The following is a 21942-nucleotide window of genomic DNA, read 5'->3' on the forward strand; positions in this document are numbered from 1 at the left end:
GTGAGCAGGATCCTTGAAGGTCTTAATTTCCTGTGACCCCAATCCAGTCATTACACCTGCCTTTTCTAACAAACTTGACAGCAGGCAGTAAGCATTGTTAGTGGCTTGATGTTTTATCACTTGGAGACACAGCTCTTACTAACATTTGTTTGTATTATTAAATTTTAATACATACAGGATGAATATTTTATGGAGACCCCTTTTTTTAATGGTTTAAGAAGAGTTAAATACTAGCCCTTGTTTGGTTCACCTGGTATGTGTTTCCAAATGTGGTCTAGGCATATGCAATGGTTGTAATTTGTAAACTAGCATAATAAACTCTTCACTTAAATCCTGCCTTTTACACTCTTACCACCAGGTGGCTAAGAAAAAATCGAGCAGGAAAAATCTAACAATTATGCCAAGGACTTGTAATCACTTTCAATTTCTGCTTAAGTGATGAAATCTGAAACTGTAGATGGACTGTTTCAAGAAGGAAAACTGCTGAATAAGTGACAGAGGCATTTCAAGCAGTGCCAGGCCAGATGGACATTTTCATGAGTGTTTTTGTTTTCTTAAATATTGACAATGTTAAACTAGCTAGATTTTGCTGAAGTGAAACTTTTTTAGACTCTGAGCCTGTTCCACCTCCGTGCTGACCCCTGGATGGCCACATTATTTGGACCAGCTGGGTTTGGCTTTTTGATTCCCAAGAGGCCTTCCACTCAATACTTTATAGGTTGGTAAAGTTATTTACAGAGATGCAGCTTGAATTCCTTTAGAATCAACTCTAAAACCCAAAAGTAATATTGCTAAATTAAATGTTAATGTCTCACGTCTTAATGATAAGGTACTACAGGGGAATCATGCATGGGGGATGGTAACATAACACTGTGGAAAATGCTTTTAGACTTTTTTCATGGACTATGTCTATTAGAGCAAGGACAGCACCATAGGGCAGAAACCATATCCCGCTCCCCCCCATGTTTCTAAAGCATTATGAGAATGGTGGGTTTTGTCCCTTGAATACAGAACCTCACCAGCTTCCTGGCCAGTGCTTCATGTGGCTGCTCAGCTTCTGTGTATTCCAGTTTGTCCTTCAGTTCCTAAGTTATTAACTTTGACAAGTAACCTCTTAGTTGTACATGATTTTATTCGCAATTCCTTTTTCTGATTCAAAGTGAACATGAGTGCCTTAATCCTCTAATGGGAATTAATTGCTTGTTTCAGTGCTTAACTCTGATCCTTTCTCAATCCCCACAAGGATAAGTTTATTCCTGAAGGATCTGTGTGTGTTGTTCAAAACACAATCAGAAAGGTAATGATGTTTTTCTTGTGAAAGCAGCCAGAAATGCAGACTATTAATTTTCTTTTTTTATTATTATATTAGTAACTATTTTCAAACTAATATAAAGGATACAATTCAACAGATAAAATGTAAAAATTATATTTCGGTCATTCTAGCAGGCTACATTATTTCCTAGAAAAGAAGTTTAATTTTTATTGCAATAAGCTATCAACTTGTGCAAGAAGAAAGTTACTGATTTTCTGCAGAGTTGTAATTAACATCCTATGGCCTAACCATGATCATTTCTATGTAATATCACCTTCCCAGGTATTCTTGGCTCTGAAAAATCATTAAGGCCACAACCAATACTTGATATGGCTTGATTCCCTCTCCCATTAATTTTTTTAAGGGGCTTCATGAAAAAGACATAAGCTAGCACATATTTTTAAATGATCTCAATAAAGGAAGTAGTTGGGGTAGAGAACTTAGGAGGGAAGAGGGAATTAGTATTCGCTGGGTGCTGAGGTGTGGCCCAGAGTCTTCAGTCAGTAGGGATTAGCTGTTAGGGAGATAGGATGAACCCAGTTTTAAATAGCAGGAAAACAAAGCTCAGAAAGTCTAAATAACTTTCCTAGAGACTCACTCAACAGTGCTAACTAAGTGATGATGAGAATTTGATTTAGGCCTGTCATTATGCCACAGTACATTTTATACTTGGCATACATTGTATCCTTCAATGTCCATCTGTAAAACTGAAGCCATCTTGCCTGACCATCAGTGTCCTATAACAGGCCTACCTGGGAGCATCTACTTCCATTAAAGCATAGATGGAACCACTATTGTGGAGCACTCATCAGTTTGCTCCAGAGAAGCCCAAATGGCTCACCTACAGCTATTTCTATCCATTATTTATTAAACCAGACTCTTGCATTTTATCCAAGACTCTAACCATAAACCAGTGCCATAGAAGGAACTACATGGCAGAAGGGGACAGGGCTGAAGACACAGTAATGTATGAGCCTCAAAAGGTAGCATCCCCTTCTGCAGTGCGACCCCTTGTAGCCTGGCCTAGGGGGCATCAGGAGGATCCTGATGTGCTCCTGGCCTGACTGACACAGGCACTTTTGAGTTAGTCCTGGCTTCAGTTCTTAGAGGATCTGGCCAATATAATAGACTCCGTGTGTTCTATTGATTATGACACTCACAGTGGCCCTTGAAAATTAGGTGAACATGACAGACAAGGAACAGGAGTACAGAGAGAAATGGAACTCAAAAAAGAAAAACTAAGCCCAAGCCTAGGAGGAGGAGGAAATAATAAGCATTAGAGCAGAGATGAACAATAGGGAAAATCCACAAAACCAAGATTTTGTTCTTTGAAGATATCAACAAAATTGGCAAACTCTTAACTAGATTAACCAAGATAAAAATAGAGAAAGCACAAATAACTAATATCAGAAATGAAAGAGGGGAATTACAACCCATTTTACAGAAATAGAGTATTATGAAAGTACAATGAACAACTGAATGCTAACAAATTTGAAAACCTGGATGAAATGGATAAATTCCTAGAAACACACAAACTACCAAGACTAAACCATGATGAAACAGAAAATCTGAGCAGACCTATAACTGGTAAAGAGATTGACTCAGTAATCAAAAACCTCCCTACAAAGATAACTCCAGAACCAATGGCTTCACTGGTGAATTCTACCAAACATGTAAAAAGAATCACCAATCATCTTTAGATTCTTCCCAAAAGTTGAAGAGAGTAGAACACTCAGCATTACCCTCATACCAAAGCCAGGCAAAGACACTATAAGAAAACTACTGACCGATATCCCTGATGAAGATTCATACAAAAATTCTAAACAAAATACCAACAAACAGAATTTAACAACACATTACAAGGATTATATACCATGACCAGTGGGATTTATTTCTGGAATGCAAGGATGGTTCAAAATCGAAAATCAGTGTAATACACTATTAACAGAATGAGGTTGGAAAAATTACACAATCATCACAATTGATAACAGAAACACAAGACAAGATTCAATACCATTTCATGGTAAAAACACTGAAACTAAGCCATACAGAAAAAGCCCAGGGCTAACAGCATAATAGTGAGAGAAAAATCTTTCCCTATAAGATCAGGAAGAAGACAAGGATATTTGCTTTTACCACTTTTACTCAACATAGTACTAGAAGTCATACTTGGAAAAACATCAGGCAGGAAAAAGTAGTAAAAGACATCCAAATTGGAAAGGAAGAAGTGAAATTATCTGTTTACATAATCTTCTATGTAGATATACTAACATTTCCACAAGAAAACTATTAGAACTAATAAATGAATTCAGCAAAGTTGCGGATACAAAATCAGTGCACAAAAATCAGTTGCATTTCTATATATTAACAGTGAGCAATCTGAAAAGAATACTTAGAAATAAACTTAACCAAGGAGGTGAAAGACTTACAAACTACAAAACGTTGAAAGAAATTCAATAAATGGAATCACATCTTATGTTCGTGCCTTGGAAGACTTAATTCTTATCAAAATTCCCAGCTGCATTTTTTTTGCAGAAATAGAAAAATCTATCCTGAAGTTTCTATATAATTTCAAGGGACTCCAAATAAGCAAAGCAATTTTGAAAATGGACAACAAAGTTAGAGAGGTCTCATACTTCCTGATTTCAAAACTTACTGCAAAACTACAGCAACCAAAACAGTGTATTACTGACAATAAAGACAGATATATAGACCAATGGAAGACAGCCCAGAAATAAACCCTTGGAAAATTGCCAAATTATTTTTTATTAAGGTGCCAATGGGGGAAAGACAGTTTTTTCAACAATTGGGGAACCGGATATCCACATGCAAAAGAATGAAGTTGGACCCTTACATTACACCATATACAAAAATGAACTCAAAATGGATCGAAGACCTAAACGTAAGAACAAAAACTATAAAGCTCAGGAGAAAACACAGGGCAAAAGCTTCATGACACTGGATTTGGCAATGATTTCTTAGATATGACAGCAAAATCATAGACAACAAAGATAAAAATTAATTGGGTGAAATCAAAATTAAAAATTTCCACGTAGCAAAGGATACAAATCAATGGCGTAAAATGGCAACCTACAGAATGGGAGAAACAGCTGCAAATCATATACCTGATTAGAGGTTAATACCTGAAAATACAGAGAACACCTAAAACTTAACAATGAAAAAATAATCTAATTAAAAAATGGGCAAAGGACTTGAGTAGCTATTTCTCCAAGATAGATATGCAAATGGCCAATAAGTACATGAAAAAGATACTCAACATCAATAACCATTATCGAAATGCAAATCAAAACCACAGTGAGGTACTACCACCTCACACCAGTTAGGATAGCCATTATTCTATCAAAAAAAGCAAAACAAAAAATAGTAAGTGCTGGTAAGGATGTGGAGAGATTGGAATCCTTGTGCACTGTACATGGGAATGTAAAATGGAGCTGCTGTTATGGAAAACAGTATAGAGGTTCCTCAAAAACTTAAACACAGAAATACCTTATGGTCTATCAATCCCATTTCTGTGTATATACCCAAAGGAACTGAACGCAGGGGCTTGAATATGTATTTGTACACTCATGTTCATAGCATTACTGCAATAGGTGGAAGCAACCCACATGTCCATTGATAGATGGATTAACAAAATGTGGGATATAAAAACAACGGCATATTATTCAGCCTTAAATAATTTAGGGAGGAAATTCCGTCACATGCTACAACATGGATGAACCTTGAAAACATTATGCTAAGTGAAATAAGCCACAAAAGGACAAATACTGTGATTTTAATATGAGGTACCTAAGTAGTCAAATTCATAGAAGCAAAGTAGCATTGGCATGCTGGGGAAGGGAAAGTGGGGGGTTACTGTTTAATGCGTACAGAGTTTCAGTTTTGCAAAGTGAAGAGAGTTCTGGAGATGGATGATGGTGATGGTTGTAATAATGATATGAATGTACTTAACACTACTGAAGTATACACTTAAAAATGGTTCATATGGGGATTTATGGTCAAGATGTTGGAATAGGGAAACACTGTGCTCGTCTCTTCCCATGACCACATAAAAATTACAACTATATTTATAGAACCATCATTGAGAACCACCTGAAGACTAGCTGAACAGATGTCCTATAACCAAAGATATAAGGAAGAAACCACCATGAGACTGGTAAGAGTCATGGAGAAAAGAACAGGCAGGTCCCACACTCAAGATGTGGCAATTGAGAATCACGAGGGACAGCTCAGCTGTGAAAGTCCCCCTTGAGGAGTGAGGGGTCTTAGCCCCACACCCAGCTCCCCAACCTGGGACACCAGTGCCAAGAAGAGGAGTCCCCATAATATCTGCCTGTGAAAACCAGCGGGGGTTATATCTGAGATGGAGGGCTGCTGGAGTCCCAGGCATTTCTCTTAAGGGGCCCGCACAGGAACTCACTTGCTCACAATTTTCCAGCATTGGGGCAAAAGCTCAAAAAGTACCAGGGACATAGAGAAAAACTGAATTAACTACCTTCAGAGAGAGGGCTGGAGAGGCAGGAGTCAGGTCAGCTCTTTTCAGGGACAGAAGCACTGGCAGGCACCATTGCTCCTTTGTTGAGCCCTTCCCACACGCAGCCAACAGGCAGGTGCCAAATCTGAGCTTTCCCTTTAACCTGGATACCACTCTTCACCCTACCTTGGTGATTCCCCGAGACCCAGGCCCCACATCTCACACGCCCAGCCTGAGCCACTTCCAGAAGCTTTTCCACACAAGGGGCCTGCCGTGACCCAGACTTCCCTAAACTCTTTCAAAGGGCCACAGATCCCAAACAAGCAGTGGCGGGCCTTGACATGCTCTTTATCTATTGCTGAGTGGCCTTAAGCCCAGCACAGATGGTGACTGGACTCAGCTTGCACTGTAACTCCCATCAGGTGGCCCCAAGCCTATGATAAACTGCCACCGGTGTTGGTTTTGCACATAGCTTCAACTAAACAGCCACAAATAGGGCACATATTGTGGCTGGCCTTGCCTCACACTGCCATGCCCATTAAAGGGTCCCAAGCCTGGCACTAGTAGCAACTGGCTTTGGTTTACAGCATACCATCTACCAAGTGCCTCTAAGCCCAGCACAAGTGGAAACCAACCACAGATCACTTTGGAGCTCCCACCAGGCAGCCACAAGCAGGGCACAAATGGAGGCTGACCTTGGCTTGCAACAGATCTCCTCCCAGGAGCCTCTAAAACCAACCAGTTCCAGACCACACCAGAGCACCACCCAACCAACTCTACAAATGACACACCCAAAGGGCAGATGAGGCAGCAGAACTGTGTAAAAATGACTCCCTACCTGTGGGGTTAGCCCCTGCACAACAGTTTATCCACTATAGTCACAGCCAGCTCTCACAGCCAGTCAGGCTGAATGTCAATCTCACCCATTGATGTGCCAATAATCAAGGCTCAACTACAACAGGATGGCACACACAGCCCACACAAGGGACACTCCTGGAGCATCTGGCTCAGGTGAAAAGGGAGACTGGCATTGGGCCTCACAAGGCGCCTATTACGTAAGGTTACTCTGCAGACTGGGAGAAGTAGCAGATCTACCTGATATGTAGAAACAAGCAGGGAGTCAGCCAAAATGAGGAGACAAAGAAACATGTCCCAAATAAAAGAACAGGATAAAACTCCAGAAAAAGAACTAAAAAAAAATGGAGACAAGCAATCTACCAGATACAGAGTTCAAAACATTGGTTATAAGGATGCTTAATGAACTTAGGGGGAAGAATAGAGTAACTCAGTGAGAACTTATATAAATAGAAACTATACAAAAGAACCAGTCAAAAATGAAGAATGCAATACCTGAAATGATGAATACATTAGAGGGAATCAACAACTGATTAGATAAAGCAGAGGACTGAATCAACAATCTGGAAGACAAGGTAGTGGAAAACATCCAATTGGAACAACAAAAAGAAAAATGATATTTAAAAAACAAGGATAGTTTAAGGGACCTCTGGGACAACATTAAGTGTAGCAACATTCACATCATAGGAGTAACAGATGGAAGAGACAGAAAGGGATTGAAAATCTATTTAAAGAAATAATGGCTAAAAACTTCCCTATCCTGGTGAGGGAAAAAGATACACAAGTCCAAGAAGCACAGACAAGTCCCAAACAAGATGAACCCAAGGAGGCCAATAGCAAGACACATCATAATTAAAATGCCAAAAGTTAAAGACAGAGAATAGAATCTTAAAAGTAGCAAGAGAAAAAAGCAGTTAGTTACGTACAAGCGAGTCCCCATAACATAGCTGATTTCTCAACACAAACTTTGCAGGCTGGGAGGGAGTGGCATGAAACATGTAAAGTGATGAAGAGCAAAGACCTACAACCAAGATTACTCTGTCCAACAAGGCTGCCATTTAGAATCGAAGGAGAGAGAAGAATTTCCCAGACAAGAAAAGGCTAAAGGAACTCATTGACCACTAAACTAGTATTACGAGAAATATTAAAGGGACTTCTTTAGAAAAGATCAGAAATATAAGAAAATATAGGAAAGAAAAAAATTCTCACTAACAAAGACAAATACTTAATAAAAGCAGGGAGTCAACCAACTATAAAACTAGTACAAAGATTGAAAGACAGAAGTAGGAAGATCATGTGTACTTGATAAATTAAGGGATAGATCATCCAGACAAAATCAACAAGGAAAGAGTGGCCTTAAATCACACATTATTGCAGATGGATTTAATTGATATTTTTAGAGCATTTTATCCCAAAGCAGCAGATTATACATTGTTTTCAAGTGCACATGGAACATTTTCCAAGAAAGACCATATGTAAGGCCATAAAACAAGTCTCAATAAACTTAAGACTGAAGTAGCATCAAGCATCTTTTTCAAACACAATGGCAGGAAACTAGAATCAGTTGCAAGAAGAAAACTGAAAAACATACAAACATGTAGAGGCTAAATAACATGCTACTCAATAATGAATGGGTTAACAGTGAGATTAAGGACGATGTCAAAAGATACTTTGAGACAAATGAAAATGAAAATACAGCACCCAAAATCTGTGGGACATAGCCAAAACATTTCTAAGAGGGAAATGTGTAGCAATAGAGGACTGCAAGAAACAAGAAAAATCTTAATCTAACCTTACCCCTAAAGAAACTAGAAAGGGAAAAAACAAAGCCAAAAGTGAGTAGAAGGAAGGAAATAATAAAGATCAGACCATAAAAATAAATGAGATTCTAAAAAAATCAGTAGCAAAGATCAATGAAACCAAGAGCCGGTTCTTTGAAAAAATCAACAAAATTGATAAACCTTTAGCCAGACTCATCAAGAAAAAAATGGCCCAAATAAATAAAATGATAAATAAAAGTGACAACTGACATCACAAATACAAAGGATTATAAGGAAATACTACAAACAGTTACATGCCAACAAATTGGACAACCTGGAAGTAATGGATAAATTCCTAGAAACATACAATCTCCCAAGACTGAATCAAGAAGAAACAGTAAATCTGTACAGATAATTTTTAACAGAATCGAAATCAGTAATCGAAAACCTTCTAACAAACAAACAGTCCTGGATCAAATGGCTTTACAGGTGAATTTTACCAAACATTCAAAGAATTAACATTTATCCTTCTCAAACTATTCAAAAAAATTCAAGAGGAGGGAAAACTCCCAACCTCATTTTACGAAGCTAGCATTGCCCTAATTCCAAAACCAGATAAAAACACTACAAAGAAAGAAAAATTATAGGCCAATATCCCTGATGAACATAGATGTTAAAATCCTCAACAAAATATTAGCAAACTGGGTCCAGCAACAGATTAAAGAGATTATACACCACGATCAAGTGGAATTTATTCCTGGGATGCAAGACTGGTTCAATATCTGTAAATCAATTAATGTGATACACCACATAAACAAAATTAAGGATAAAAATCATATGATCATACCAATAGATGCAGAAAAAGCATTTGACAAAATTCAACATCCAATTTTGATAATAACTCTCAACAAAGTGGGGATAGAGGGATCATACCTCAACATAATAAGGGCCATGTATGACAAACCCTCAGCTAACATTTTACTCAACAGTGAAAAACTGGAAGCTTTTTCTTTAAGATCAGGAACAAGGATTCCACTTTCACCACTTTTATTCAGCATAGTACTAGAAGTCCTAGCCATGTCAATCAGATAAGAAAAAGATATAAAAGGCTTCCCAATTGGTAAGAAAGAAGTAAAACTGACATTATTTGCAGATGATATGATACTATATATAACCCTAAAGAAACCACCAAAAAGCTATTAGAACTAATAAGTGAATTCAGTAAAGTAGCAGTATACAAAATTAATATTCAGAAATCAGCTGTATTTTTATATACCAGTAATGAACTATCAGAAGGAGAAATTAAGAAAACAATCCCACTTACAATTGCATAAACAACAACAACAAAACACACCCAGGAATAGATTTAACCAAGGAAGTAAAAGACCTGTACCCAGAAAACTATAAGACACTGAAGAAGATACAAATAAATGGAAGCATAAACCATGCTCATGGATAGGAAGATTTACCATTGTTAAAATATCCATACTACCCAAAGCAATATACAGTCTCAGTGCAATTCCTATGAAAATACCAATGGCATTTTTCACAGAACTAGAATAAATATTCCTGAAATTTATATGATACCACAAAAGAACCTGAATAGCCAAAGCAGTCTTGAGAAAGAAAAACAAAGTTGGAGGTATCACACTACTTGATATCAAACTACTATACTATAAGGCTAGAGTAATCAAAACAGCATGGTACTGGCAAAAAAACACACATAGATCGATGGAACAGAATGGAGAGCCCAGAAATAAACCAATGCCTATATAATCAATCTATGACAAAGGAGGCAAGAACATACACTGGGGTAAAGATAATCTATTCAATAAATGGTGTTGGGAAAATTGGACAGATATATGCAAAAAAAAGAAAGAAAAGAAAGAAAAAGAAACTAGACCACCTTCTTACACCATACACAAGACTAAACTCAAAATGGGTTAAAGACTTAGGGCAAGGGAAAAAAAGAAAAGAAACAAATGGGACTACATCAAACTAAAAAGTTTTTGCATAGCAAAGGAAACCAACAAAATGAAATGGAAGAAGATATTTGCCAATGATACATCCAGTAAGGGATTATTATGCAAAATATATAAGGAACTCATATAACAACACCAAAAAACCCAAACAATCGAATTTAAAAAAGGCAGAGGACCTGAACAGATATTTCTCCAAAGAGGACATACAGATGGTCAATAGACATATGAAAAGATGCTCAACATCATTAATCATCTAGGAGATGCAAATAAAAACCAAAAGACATCACCTCACACCTGTCAGAATGGCTGTCATCAGTAAATCAACAAACAAGTGTTGATGAGGCTGTGGAGAAAAGGCCACTCGAGTACACTGCTGGTGGGACTAACTTGGTGTAACCACTGTGGAAAACAGTATGGAGCCCTGTGAAGGGCTGGGAGCTACAGTGGTGGGTTCCCCAGGGAACAGACTCAGGAGGAACAGGCTCCTTTATCTCTAACACCCTAAATGCCACTCCAATGACTCGGAAAGACAAAAGATAGGAGGGAAACAAAATTCTAGAAAACAGAAATGAGTGGTTACTGACTTGGCAGCCTGGAGTAACTAGAAACCTACATCCCTAAATGGTGAGAAGCCAGCGATAAACTACCTGACTGGTGCCGAGAATGCAGAAAAGCTTGGCACATGCGGCAGGAGCAGAAGAGAGGCTGAGCAAGAGGCTTGGTACCGGGAACTCCAGGCCCAGTTGAGGGTGGGGGTGAGGGGGCACCTTGAATATGGGGATCAAGGGAAAGTCTCATATCTACAGATTCTGTTATACGGGGGCCCATCAAAACTGTCCCCAGAGCCCTCACACAAGGCCTGCCAGGCACCAGTCTCCCTCCTCTTACCCAGAGTTCAGTTTCCTATATGGTGTCTTTTCTTCTTCTTTTAATCCTCACCCAATGATAAGTTTATTGATTTTTTAGAAAGAGAGGAAAGGTGTGGGGGAGAGAATCATCGATGTGAGAAACATCAATTGGTTGCCTCCGGTATGTGCCACAACCAGGGATTGAACCCAACCTAGGTATGAGCCCTGACCAGAAATCACACCCACAACCTTTTTGGTGTATGAGATGACACTCCGACCAACTGAGCACCTGGCTGGGACTGTTGTCTCACTTTATAATATGAAAAGTCAGGCAAGGATTACTGAGACCTTTGAAGAAAACCTTTTAAAGAAGCACATACTAAAACAAAGAGGAATTTAAGAGAAATATAGACATTGCAGGGAAAGATGAAAACTTAAAAAACAAAAAAAACAAGCTCATGATAACATCTTCCCAAAGGTGATGAGAGATGGTATTATGCTGTGAACAAACAGGATGCTAACAAAATGAGAGAACAAGAAAAAGATCTTGGAAATATGACAAAAATACTTAAAAATTGAGAAAAACTGGACAATAAAGTAGAATATAAAGAGCATAGTAGAAGATTAATGCAACATCTGACTACTAGAGATCCAGAAACAGAACAGAAGGCAAGCTGGGGAAGAAAATGCCCCATGATCCAAGATAATGAGTTTTCAGGTGGAAATTCCTGGCACAATGAATGGAAAAAAACAAACCCATATGAAGACACATCCTTATAGAGTCTCAGAATCCAAGGGAGACAGGAGGACCTTAAGGGCCTCCAGAGAGAGAAGCTCAAGTCCTGTAACAAGGACTGTGGGTTCCAGAGTCCCTGGACTTCCCAGCAAGAACTTGAGGAATTAGAAGACAAAGAAGAAGTGCCTTTACAGTTCTGAAGTTACTTATTTCTAGAATTCTCTGCCCAGCCACACTGTTAGCACCTTGCTGATTGGTCACAAGATAAATTGATGTAAGTACAGACACGAGTTAAGTAATTTTAAACACCTTGCTGACCAAAGTAGCTGGACTCACTGGTGAGTTCTGGCTTGAAATAGCCGGTCAGCAAGGGTGTAAAATAGTAAGCCTCAGTGAAATGAGTCAACCAAGAAGGGGCCATGGGGCCTAGGGGCAGGGCTCAGGAAAACCTGGGGTGGCATGGAGGGATGCCCCCGATGTCTCTCCATGCAGTACCCAGGCTGGAGCAGAACAGCTTCCGGGAGCCAAGGCTGCAGGGAAAAATGGAACTGATGGGTGGTCAAGGCTGAAAGGATTCTTACAGAGCTTTCAGAAAATGTGAGGCCAAATTACTGTCAGAGAAACTTGAGCAAAGAGCGGGGAGGAAAAGGCCAAAGCTGTTTTTCCAAGAAAAACAAAAAGTCGTCCAAGAAAGGAAATTAATCATAGTACACTTTGTGCCTTATCTGAGAACAGTGTTTACATAGTTCTAATGCTGAATATGGATTTGACCAAAACTGAGGTGTGAGTCTGTTGGAGGAACATGGGGCAGAGACTGTGTGTGTTTGAGGCATGGGTGGAGAGAGCTTCTGCAGCAATAATAACCCTGCAAACACGGAACGCAGGCTTACCAAGCGTGCAGGAATGGGCATTGACTCATGCAGCCAGCACAACAATCCTCCGAAGCGTGTGGTATTATTCCTTTACAGCCGAGGAAGCCCAGGCACAGAGGTGAAGCACTTTGCCTAAATTCACAGATAAAAATTGGCAGAGCCAGGATTTCAACCCAGGCAAGCTGGTTCTAAAACCTGTGCTTTAAACTGCTATGCTCAGCTGCTTTTGGGGTACAAAGGCAAGACATGACTTAAAACATCAGGAAATAGTATAAATAACCAACAATATGGAGATAAATACCAAATGCAGCAGTTAAAGGCTTAAAAGTATTGCTTCAAGGGAGTGGTAAAGGGTAGGGAATTTCATTTTTCTTGTAAAGTTATTTGACTTTTACACTATGGACATATGGTACTTTAAAAAACTTAACAAGCCCTGGCTGGTGTGGCTCAGTTGGTTAGAGCATCAGCCCATGCACTGAAAGGTGGTGGGTTCAATTCCTGGTCAGGTCACATACCCAGATTTTGGGTTGGATCCCCAGTCAGGGTGGGTAGGGGAAGCAACCAATCAATGTTTCTCTCTCCCTCTCGCTCTCCAAAAATCAATTAAAAAAACCACAACAAATATGTCGTCAGGCGATGATTAAAAATAAAAATAATAAAATGTTAAAAAAAAACCTTATGGAAAGAGGGAAAAGGCTGGGGCACCAGTGATTAAGAGGCTGGGTCTCCAGTTCTGACTGGTTTGCCCCGATGTGCAGCCTTAGTCGTCCTCACCAACCTGAGACCCAGCTCCGTAGGACTAGATGGTTTACAGGTTCTCTTTCAGCTCTTCACATTTTGGCAGTGAAGACAAGCAGTGATTTGGAGAACACGTACCATAAAGAGAGCCAGTCAGGGTGACGTGATAGGACTGGAGGACTGGGTAGGTGCTGTTTCAGGCCAGCTGTTCAGGGAGGCATCTAAGGGGCAGGAGCCAAGTGGTTGAGGGAGTAGTGGCTGCAAAGGCCCCAGGGTGGGCAGGCATCATTCCAAGGGTGGCTAGAGGAAGATGAGGGGCAACAAGCTAGCTGCACCAACCGTGCAAGTCATGGAGTTCGCAGCCGAAACTGACTGGGACTATGAGGGTATAAGCTGGAGGGAACAAGACACCAGCCGATTAGGGGGTTGGGGGACAGTGCTTGGATGAGGGTGGTAGAAGTGAAGCGGGTGAGAAGCTGCAGCTCCTGGGTGCGTCCTGGAAGAGTAGGCAGGATGCAGGTGCAGGGAACAGAAGTCAGGGATGGCTCCTTCCAAACGTCTGGTCTACGGGCTACTGCAAAGTCAAATCCACCATCCTCTTGGCGCTTGTCTTTCTGGATCAGTCCTCAGGCTACCTCTCTGTAAACAGTCCCCACTGTCCCTGTCCCTGTGTGGGTGGGCCCAAGGTTCTCCCCTGCTGCACTGTCTGCCTTTTCTCTCCAGTCTCTCCCTCTTCCCACTGTCCCCGCCACAGCAGTTCTGCCACCTGCAGCTCCAGAGCACCTCCACCTCCCTCCTCTCTGCACCTCTGATTCCAGGCTCTTGATTCACTTCTTGACCTCCCATACTTGAGGCACGCCTCCCCCTCAAGCCCCACAACCCTAATCTGTCCTTCCACCCTTGTCACAGTAACCAGACCAGAGTTCCCATCAGGTCCCTGTCCTCCTTGAGGTATCCCAGTGTTGTCAAATGCCTGGAATACATGTGCCTGCCAGCTTTCCCAGGGCCATGCCTTTCGAAGTACAATTGCCTGAAACCCATGGAACTCCTGACATTCTGTAGGCTGGTGACTGAGACCAGGGCAGCGGAGGTGGTAGGGGGATGAGCAGAAGTCCTGTTGGGACTGCCCATCCTCCCCAGGTGCCCTGAAGAGATGGGGCAGGCTGGGGTGAGACCCCCAGACCAGGCCTCGTTGGCTGAGGAGAAAGTGGAAGACCTGTAAATTAAGCGTGACTTCTCCATGGGCCACTTCACCATGCGATGCATGTCCGGGGTGTGTCACCCTCCAAGCCTTTCTGGCTGGCTGGAGGCTGCCACTGGCAAATGGGCGCATCCTTTGTCTTCCTGCGCAGGGTGTCTCGTTTCCAAGGCCTGTCTTACAGAAGCCCGCCGTCGCTGCATCGCACTGGGCAAGTAGGGCAGTGAAATGCCAGGCTCTGACGAGGCCCCCCGCTCAACTCTGATTTCCATTTCTGTCTGAGTCACTTTTACACAAATTACCTTTGTTGATTACATAACAGTCTGTGGCCCAGACCCAAGCAAGCAGTAAATATTTACCATCACACTGGAGCCAAGGTCACTTTGGTGAGTCACGGTGAGTCACAGGGAAGCATCATTACCCTCCAGGACCTTGAAAAAGGAACGAGAAGCGTGCTTTGCTGGGTCATGCTGTCAGGACTAGAATGTAAATTTAGTACTGAAACCTGAATTATCTCTTGTAGCCCACTGTAACAGTGACTATTTTATACATACACACACTCACTCTCACTTATACTTGCTGATTCTTTTTTTTCTATAATATTTATTGTGTAATTTTACTTTTAATTCTCACCCAAGGAGTGAGGATATTTTTCCATTGGTTTTTAGAGAGAAAGTGGAAGGGAGGGGAAGGGGAAGAGGAGAGAGAGAGACATCCATGTGAGAGAGAGACATCAATTGGTTGCCTCCACACTCACCCCAACTGGGAGTGGGGACTGAACCTGCAACCCAGGTACATGCCCTTGAAGGGAGCCTAACAGAGACCATACGTATGCAGGCGGACGCTCCAACCACTGAGCCACGCCAGCCAGGGCTATTGTGTAATTTTTAAAGTCCCTTTAAAATGACTGAAAACTAGCTGCTCTGAAAAACAGTAGGGCTTGATCCCAGGACAGGCTGTCTCCATCTGGCAAGTGTGTTCTCACAATGAGTGCCTTTCCTCAGAAAATGACTACAAAGGGTCAGTGATGTTTCCTGGAACCTCAGAACCCACCACATGACGGTCAAGAACAGTGGACTATGGGCTGTGCTGGGGGTTGGGAGCAGCTGCTCCAGCAGGAACAGGAAATACTCTCTGGCCCTTCCCAGACAAGGTTCCAACCCCAACTGAGACCAAAGCTCCTGCCCGTTTCTCTGACACGTATGTCTACCAGTCTGCTTCCTCTCTCCTCTGCAGTCTCTGGCCCGTATGGCCGAAGTGTTCGTGTACGGGACGCTGAAGCAAGGCCAGCCCAACCATAAGGTCCTGCTGGACCGCACCAATGGCAGCGCGACCTTCCAGGGCCGGGGCCATACAGTGGAGCCGTACCCCTTGGTGATCGCTGGAGAACATAACATTCCGCATATGCTGAACCTGTCGGGGCGAGGCCACTGTGTGGTTGGGGAGATCTATGCTGTGGACGAGCAGATGCTGCGCTTCCTCGATGAGTTCGAAGGCTGCCCAGACATGTACCAGCGCACCCAGGTGAGGGTTGCGGTTCTGGAGTGGGAAGACTCTGAGGAGCCTCCGGCTGCTGAAAGGACCCTGCAGTGCTTCGTGTACACCACGGCCAACTACCCTCCAGAGTGGGTCCAGCTCCCATACCTCGACAATTACGACTCTGAGGGGGCACATGGGCTTCGCTATAATCCACGGGAAAACAGATAAAAACCCGAGGAATGCTCACCAGCCAGAGGACAGATAGAGCCCTGACGATTGTAAGATTACCTCAGCTTGGTCTGCACGCACTAAATGCAAAGGCCTAATGATGCTCTTTGAAACAAATATTTGTAAAACTCAATCTGCGGAAAAAGAAATGCTCCTTTTTAATGGCAGCTAATTTCCCAGATAATTTGACATACAGATTACAAGATTGTGCCCTGAAATCTATCTGTCCAATATTGCTTTATTGCTTGCTGCTTAAAGAGCACCATGGCCTTGAATGTATTGGATATGAAAATTTTAGGATTTTAATTCCCCTAAATGACATTTCAAGAACTCGTATGTTATCATACTTTTCTTCTTTGTCTGCTTTGCTTTAATCTGAAGATAACATTTAAAATGAATGTTAAGACTCTGGGTTGCACCTAGATGTTAGCAGCCCTACTCTATTGATTTTGACCTATAGCACCAAGAAAAAAATTTTTAAGCTGATCTTGGAAGTCTCAGTGTAATAAAAGAAACTCAAGAAAAACATGCTGTGTTTTAGAGTAGTTTTGGAGTATATATAACATTGTTCTTCACAAGCTTCAGATCAAGCTAATTCAAGAAGGGATTATTATTATTAAAGATGATCATTTAAAATTAAACTAGATGTTTTAATAAATCAAATATAAAAGTGTTAGTGCTATTTTTGGTCCTTTTCTTGGGTCTACTTATTTGGTAGAAGGTTCTTTTCATTCTAATCTAGCAAAATAATGAGCACCCACTTGCTGGCAGACAGAGCTGAACACCCTGATTTCAGAAGGAAGCTCACCCCAGCCCAGAGCCCAGTGGCGAGGCACTGTCCCTGCTTCCCAAGAGAGCGGCATTCGGGGGTGGGCCTTTTGGAGAAGAACCAACACGTTAGTAATTTGTCCTTCAGGCCTGACAGAAAGCTTAGCTTCCACATACAAACAGCACTTAAAATAATTTTAGCAAGGCACGAAGCACCAATTACTACCCACCTCCATCTGAGGATCTGTCAGTGCAGATTCCAATCAGTGCGTGACTGCCTCTGCTTACTTACCAGCAAAGTATGGAATGTATTCTGAGAATTCCAGAACCGAATGAAAATGCAGCTGCTGATCCTCAGAAACCTCACTCTCCTTTGGGAGAAAGCACTTCCTCTTCATTTTAATGGTACACTGTGATGACTGCATGTGGCACAAAAAACATCATTATTTTTAGCTTTTTTTTCTTAACTGGAAACTTGCTTCATGAAGACACAAAAAGGCAAGGATGGGTGCCCCACCCACTACAGTTGGGGTGAGGGAGTCCGGTGGGATGGAGAGGAGGGACAGTGCGAGTCACCTCTCCGAGTGATGCCCCCAGGGACCCAGCAGACCCAGTACTTACCCAGTAGAGCCACGCAGGAGGGATTCCACAAGCATCTGTGCTGTCCGGGCTTGAGAAGTTACAGATAACCACAAATGGGGGTTAGGTCTTCAACCAGAATTACAAGGTGGCAAATGCTAACTTAATAAAACTGAAGACCATGAGTTGGGATTTATATAAATGTTTTAAAGGATCACAATGAAATGCTATTATTTAAAGTCTACTGGCACAGCCCATAGCCTCCCATGTACAATGTCTTCATTCAGAAAAAGGGCAAACTAATATTTAGACAAATGCTCAGTTTTATTGATTTAACTTTGACACTAGGAAATCTCACAGCAGAAGTACAAATCATATGTACAAGTATTTATATCAATAAAAATTTCCATTGGTGATTTTTTGGCAGAATGTTGGTTTTGACTATATGTGGAATAAATATGACCATGTAAAATCTGCTGCACAGGGGTGTCCCTGCAAAATGCTTGAATAAACTAAGTGAAAGAATAATATAAATGGCCAATTAAATTGGGCGACGGCTGAAAGGCTATAAAATACTTCATTGCAGTTCCACAAGCAGATCTCCTTCTCCAACTGTGTCCCCAGCTTTACAATGCACCGATTTCACCTTGAATTTAAAAAAAAAAAAAAAAAAAAAAGGGGAGTGAGGATGATTAACTAGACCAGGAGGGAGCAATCTCATCCGTTTCTGGAAGTGGAGAGACGACCTGGCAGGCTTGGAGCACAGGAACACTCAGCTCTCGCAGTCAGAGGGGACCTCATGCTCAGGGACGTCCTCGTGCAGCACTGTGACTCACCACCTTCCCCTCCCTGCTCTCCTGTCCTTGTCTTACAAGTCACCTCGAATTGGGTGCACACAGGGGTCTAGGCAGCACCCTAAGAGCCACAAATGTTGATCCTGGATAAGCTCTCAACACCCAGCCCTCACAATCTCTGCAGTTTTAGGCTGTAGAAATGGTCTCTGAGAGTTAATAGTGTATTAGTTTAGTGCATAAAAAACCCCAAAACAAAACACAATTATACAAGAGTCCAAACAGGTACTAATTAACAGGAGAAACTCCCTAGCCTGATTGGAAACTTCCTTCGGAAGGGAAATGAAATGCTCAGAAGACTGGGGCTGCAGGGATAGCACTTGGAGGTGTGATGTGAAACAAGCACTGAGCTCCCACGATGTTGCTACTGTGCCCTTTCATTCCACTCATTTCTCCCAGTTCTCATCAGGTTTGCCTTCCCAAATTGTGTTCAGACTTCAAGCAAGTGGGTAGGGGGTTGGAGCAGGGAAAAGATAGTGATTTGACTTCTTGGAGTTTCTTGCTTGGGTGAGAAAGTGAACAATGGGTTGAAACTAATAAGTGGCACATAGGAACACCAGCGACAGCAGGTTTGGTGCCCCCGGCCTGTGTCCTGAAGCTCCGCCATGAGCCAGAGGGCTCGAAGGGCCTCCTTCTTCCCTTGAATTCCAGCCCAGGTCTTTCAGGCCGGTGTGAACCTGTGCGATGACTACTTCAAAGGCCTTGTTCAGCAGGTGCTATTTGCACTGAAGTGGCTGCTTTTTATGATCTGAAACCTCCGGCGTTTATATAGGCTGTATTTTTCATGATGCTGCGATTTCTAGAGTGGAGGACCTGTTTCCATTGTGAACCTTTTCTCTGGGGGGAAAATGGCCCTCCCAGGTAAGAACCACCAGCCCCTCAGCTCCCCAGGACCTGGTCCTTTGGGCTGGGGCTCCAGCCATTCCCGGTGCGCCCTGCCGGGGGATAGGAGAAATGGGATGAGTAGGAAGGACTCCAGCTAATAGGGGTTAGGCCACAGAACACATTTGCCCAGAGCCCATCAACACCCTGAAAGCAGCTCTAGACACTAATGACCAGGGAGCAGCTAAGCCTACACCATGACACCCAGGCCAGGAAGACGTAAAACACCCTGACAGGCACAGGCCCCATGCTCCTTCAGGGAGCTGTGACCAAGTCCATTTCTGCACTAGTACCTCAGTCCAGCAACATGGGCCCTTGACATGCATCTGACATACATACATTCAGCACCCCCCAAAATGAGGCCAAGTTCTCATCATGGATGGAAATCTCATGATGCTAATGCAGTGTCAATCTCAATCTCAAGGAACAAATATAAAAATTTTAAAGGAGCAGAAACCAACATTTTCTTGTTCACCCTATAAAAAGTAATCATATAGAAAGCAGGATCCCTAAAAAAAACCACCCACGAAATCATGCCTTTCTCTTCCAGCTCCACGGAGACGGGTCATGGCTGTCTGCAGCACCTCTCCAACCTGGCCCCCACCCTCCCAGCTGGGCCTCGCCTGGGGTCCTCCTCAGCATGTTCTCTGAGCATCGTTTCATTTCTTTTTGGGGTGATGAATAAACGCTCTGTCTCCTTGCAGATTTCACCGTGAGCTGACAGTACCTCTCTGCCAGGGCACCACTGTCCCCAAGGCTGGATCTCCTCTTCCAGGTGTGGCCACAAATGCAGGACATGGCCAGCCCACACTGCCGCCCTCCCCCGCCCAGCCTCGCTCCAGTCTTCTAAAGCAATGTCCCCAGAAAAGGATCATTCTTCTACGACTGGTGTCTTTTTAGTTATAGAAAGGATAATGAAGTTATCGCTTTAAAGGACTTTTCTATTTTCTTCAAGGAGAAAATACATTTATGAAATTTTAGTCTTCTTAAATTTCAGTACTTATACATCATCTCCTTCTTTCTCCCTAAATCGTTAAGGCTCACATGCGTATAAGGGGCTTTCAGCTCCTCTCGATCTAAAACTGAATTGTTCTCTTTGCGGATAAATTATCTTGAAGAGTTACATTAATTTTTGCAATCTCTAAAACCATTTCCCACTGTGTCACCTAAGTCTCAGATAACTATCTGCCTCTAAGACAGATGTAAACATTAAAAATTAAAGACCCCTTAATTTGAAAGGCATTAAGGTGAAGCACAATTGTGCTTTGACTACCGGAATGTTATGCAGACTCACGGGCGGCCTGCTCTCCAGGGGGCAGGGACACACCCACACAGGGCGGAAAGAGCTCCCAACGAATGTCCTGGTCTGCAGGAGGGAGACGTGGGGGGAGGTGGGGAGAGATCATGCCTGTGGTCCCTTTCAGGCCTAACAGTCCCAAGATTCAAAGGTAGAAGTTCTGCTTCCTGTCACAGGGCTGGTGTGGGCTGGTGGGAACTTGGGGACATACCTTGCCAGTTTTCCCAGCTGTCATACTGTTCTGCATTTTCATGGCTTCGATCACACATATTTCCTGACCTTCTGCTACCTGGAAAATGAATAAAAATGGACAGAAGTTGTACGAGCATTCTGATTTTACAGCAATGTTCAGGAGTGAAGATATTAAGAGATTCTTTGTCAAATGTGCTGAAATTTGATACAAACGGTAGCAACAACCTCTGATAAATACTTCAAATCCCAAGTTCATCTTTGGGGGACAGCAGAGAAAGGCCTTGACCTGCGAAGCTGAATCTGTCTGCTTCCCACTTATTTGCAATGAATTGGCAAATCTCTACAGATAGAAAGATGTGTGGTTTCCAGGGGCTGAGGAAAAGGGGGGCGATTGCTGATGGATGGGTACAAAGTTTCCTTTGGGGGCAGGGTGTAAAAATGTTCTAAGATTGACTGTGGTGATGGTTGCACAACTCGGTGAATAGACTAAAGCCACTGAAGGGCGCACTTAAAAGGAATGAATTGTATGTGAATTTTATCTCAGTAAAGCTGTTATCAAAAAATGGAGTTTCTCTCCACAGCCCTGGAGAGGTGGGAACAACAGCCAAACATCCGGGCCACGGGGACCACTGGCCCAAACCTTCCAGTGCAGGGAGTGATTTCCAGAGCTGTGCCCATTCCTTGCAAGGACACCAGGAGCTCCCACAGGCATGGCTCGAGGGGCTCCAGCTTGGTATTCTGATGTTTGCCTGCCGTTATGAAGGAAATCTAGGCTGAGCTGGGTATAAACCCCCTGGGGTTAAACCTGGGCCTTCTACCCAGGATTCAGCTGTGACTAAAAGCCATTCTATTTATTTTTTTCTCTGCCCTTGA

The 21942-nt window shown here is 42.5% G+C and overlaps 2 protein-coding genes across 6 annotated transcripts in view; one reads left to right on the forward strand and one right to left on the reverse strand.

Moving 5' to 3' along the window:
* The window catches only part of GGACT (gamma-glutamylamine cyclotransferase), a 39744-nt gene extending 22585 nt beyond the window's left edge, over window positions 1-17159 (forward strand). For all 4 annotated transcript variants that reach the window (XM_081127261.1, XM_081127262.1, XM_081127263.1 and 1 more), the window contains one exon: window positions 16030-17159. In XM_081127261.1, the coding sequence (XP_080983387.1) occupies window positions 16030-16500 (471 nt within the window). In that variant the 3' untranslated portion in view covers window positions 16501-17159. The remainder of the gene's footprint in view (window positions 1-16029) is intronic.
* Window positions 17160-18152: 993 nt separating this feature from the next.
* PCCA (propionyl-CoA carboxylase subunit alpha) overlaps window positions 18153-21942 on the reverse strand; it is a 312653-nt gene continuing 308863 nt past the window's right edge. For both annotated transcript variants that reach the window (XM_081127259.1, XM_081127260.1), the window contains 2 exons: window positions 21089-21166; window positions 18153-18493 (listed from right to left, as the gene is read on the reverse strand). In XM_081127259.1, coding sequence (XP_080983385.1) covers window positions 18425-18493; window positions 21089-21166 — 147 coding nt within the window. In that variant the 3' untranslated portion in view covers window positions 18153-18424. The remainder of the gene's footprint in view (window positions 18494-21088; window positions 21167-21942) is intronic.

This window comes from Miniopterus schreibersii (genome assembly GCF_964146895.1).
Source record: "Miniopterus schreibersii genome assembly, chromosome: 2".
Classification (NCBI taxonomy): domain Eukaryota; kingdom Metazoa; phylum Chordata; class Mammalia; order Chiroptera; family Miniopteridae; genus Miniopterus; species Miniopterus schreibersii.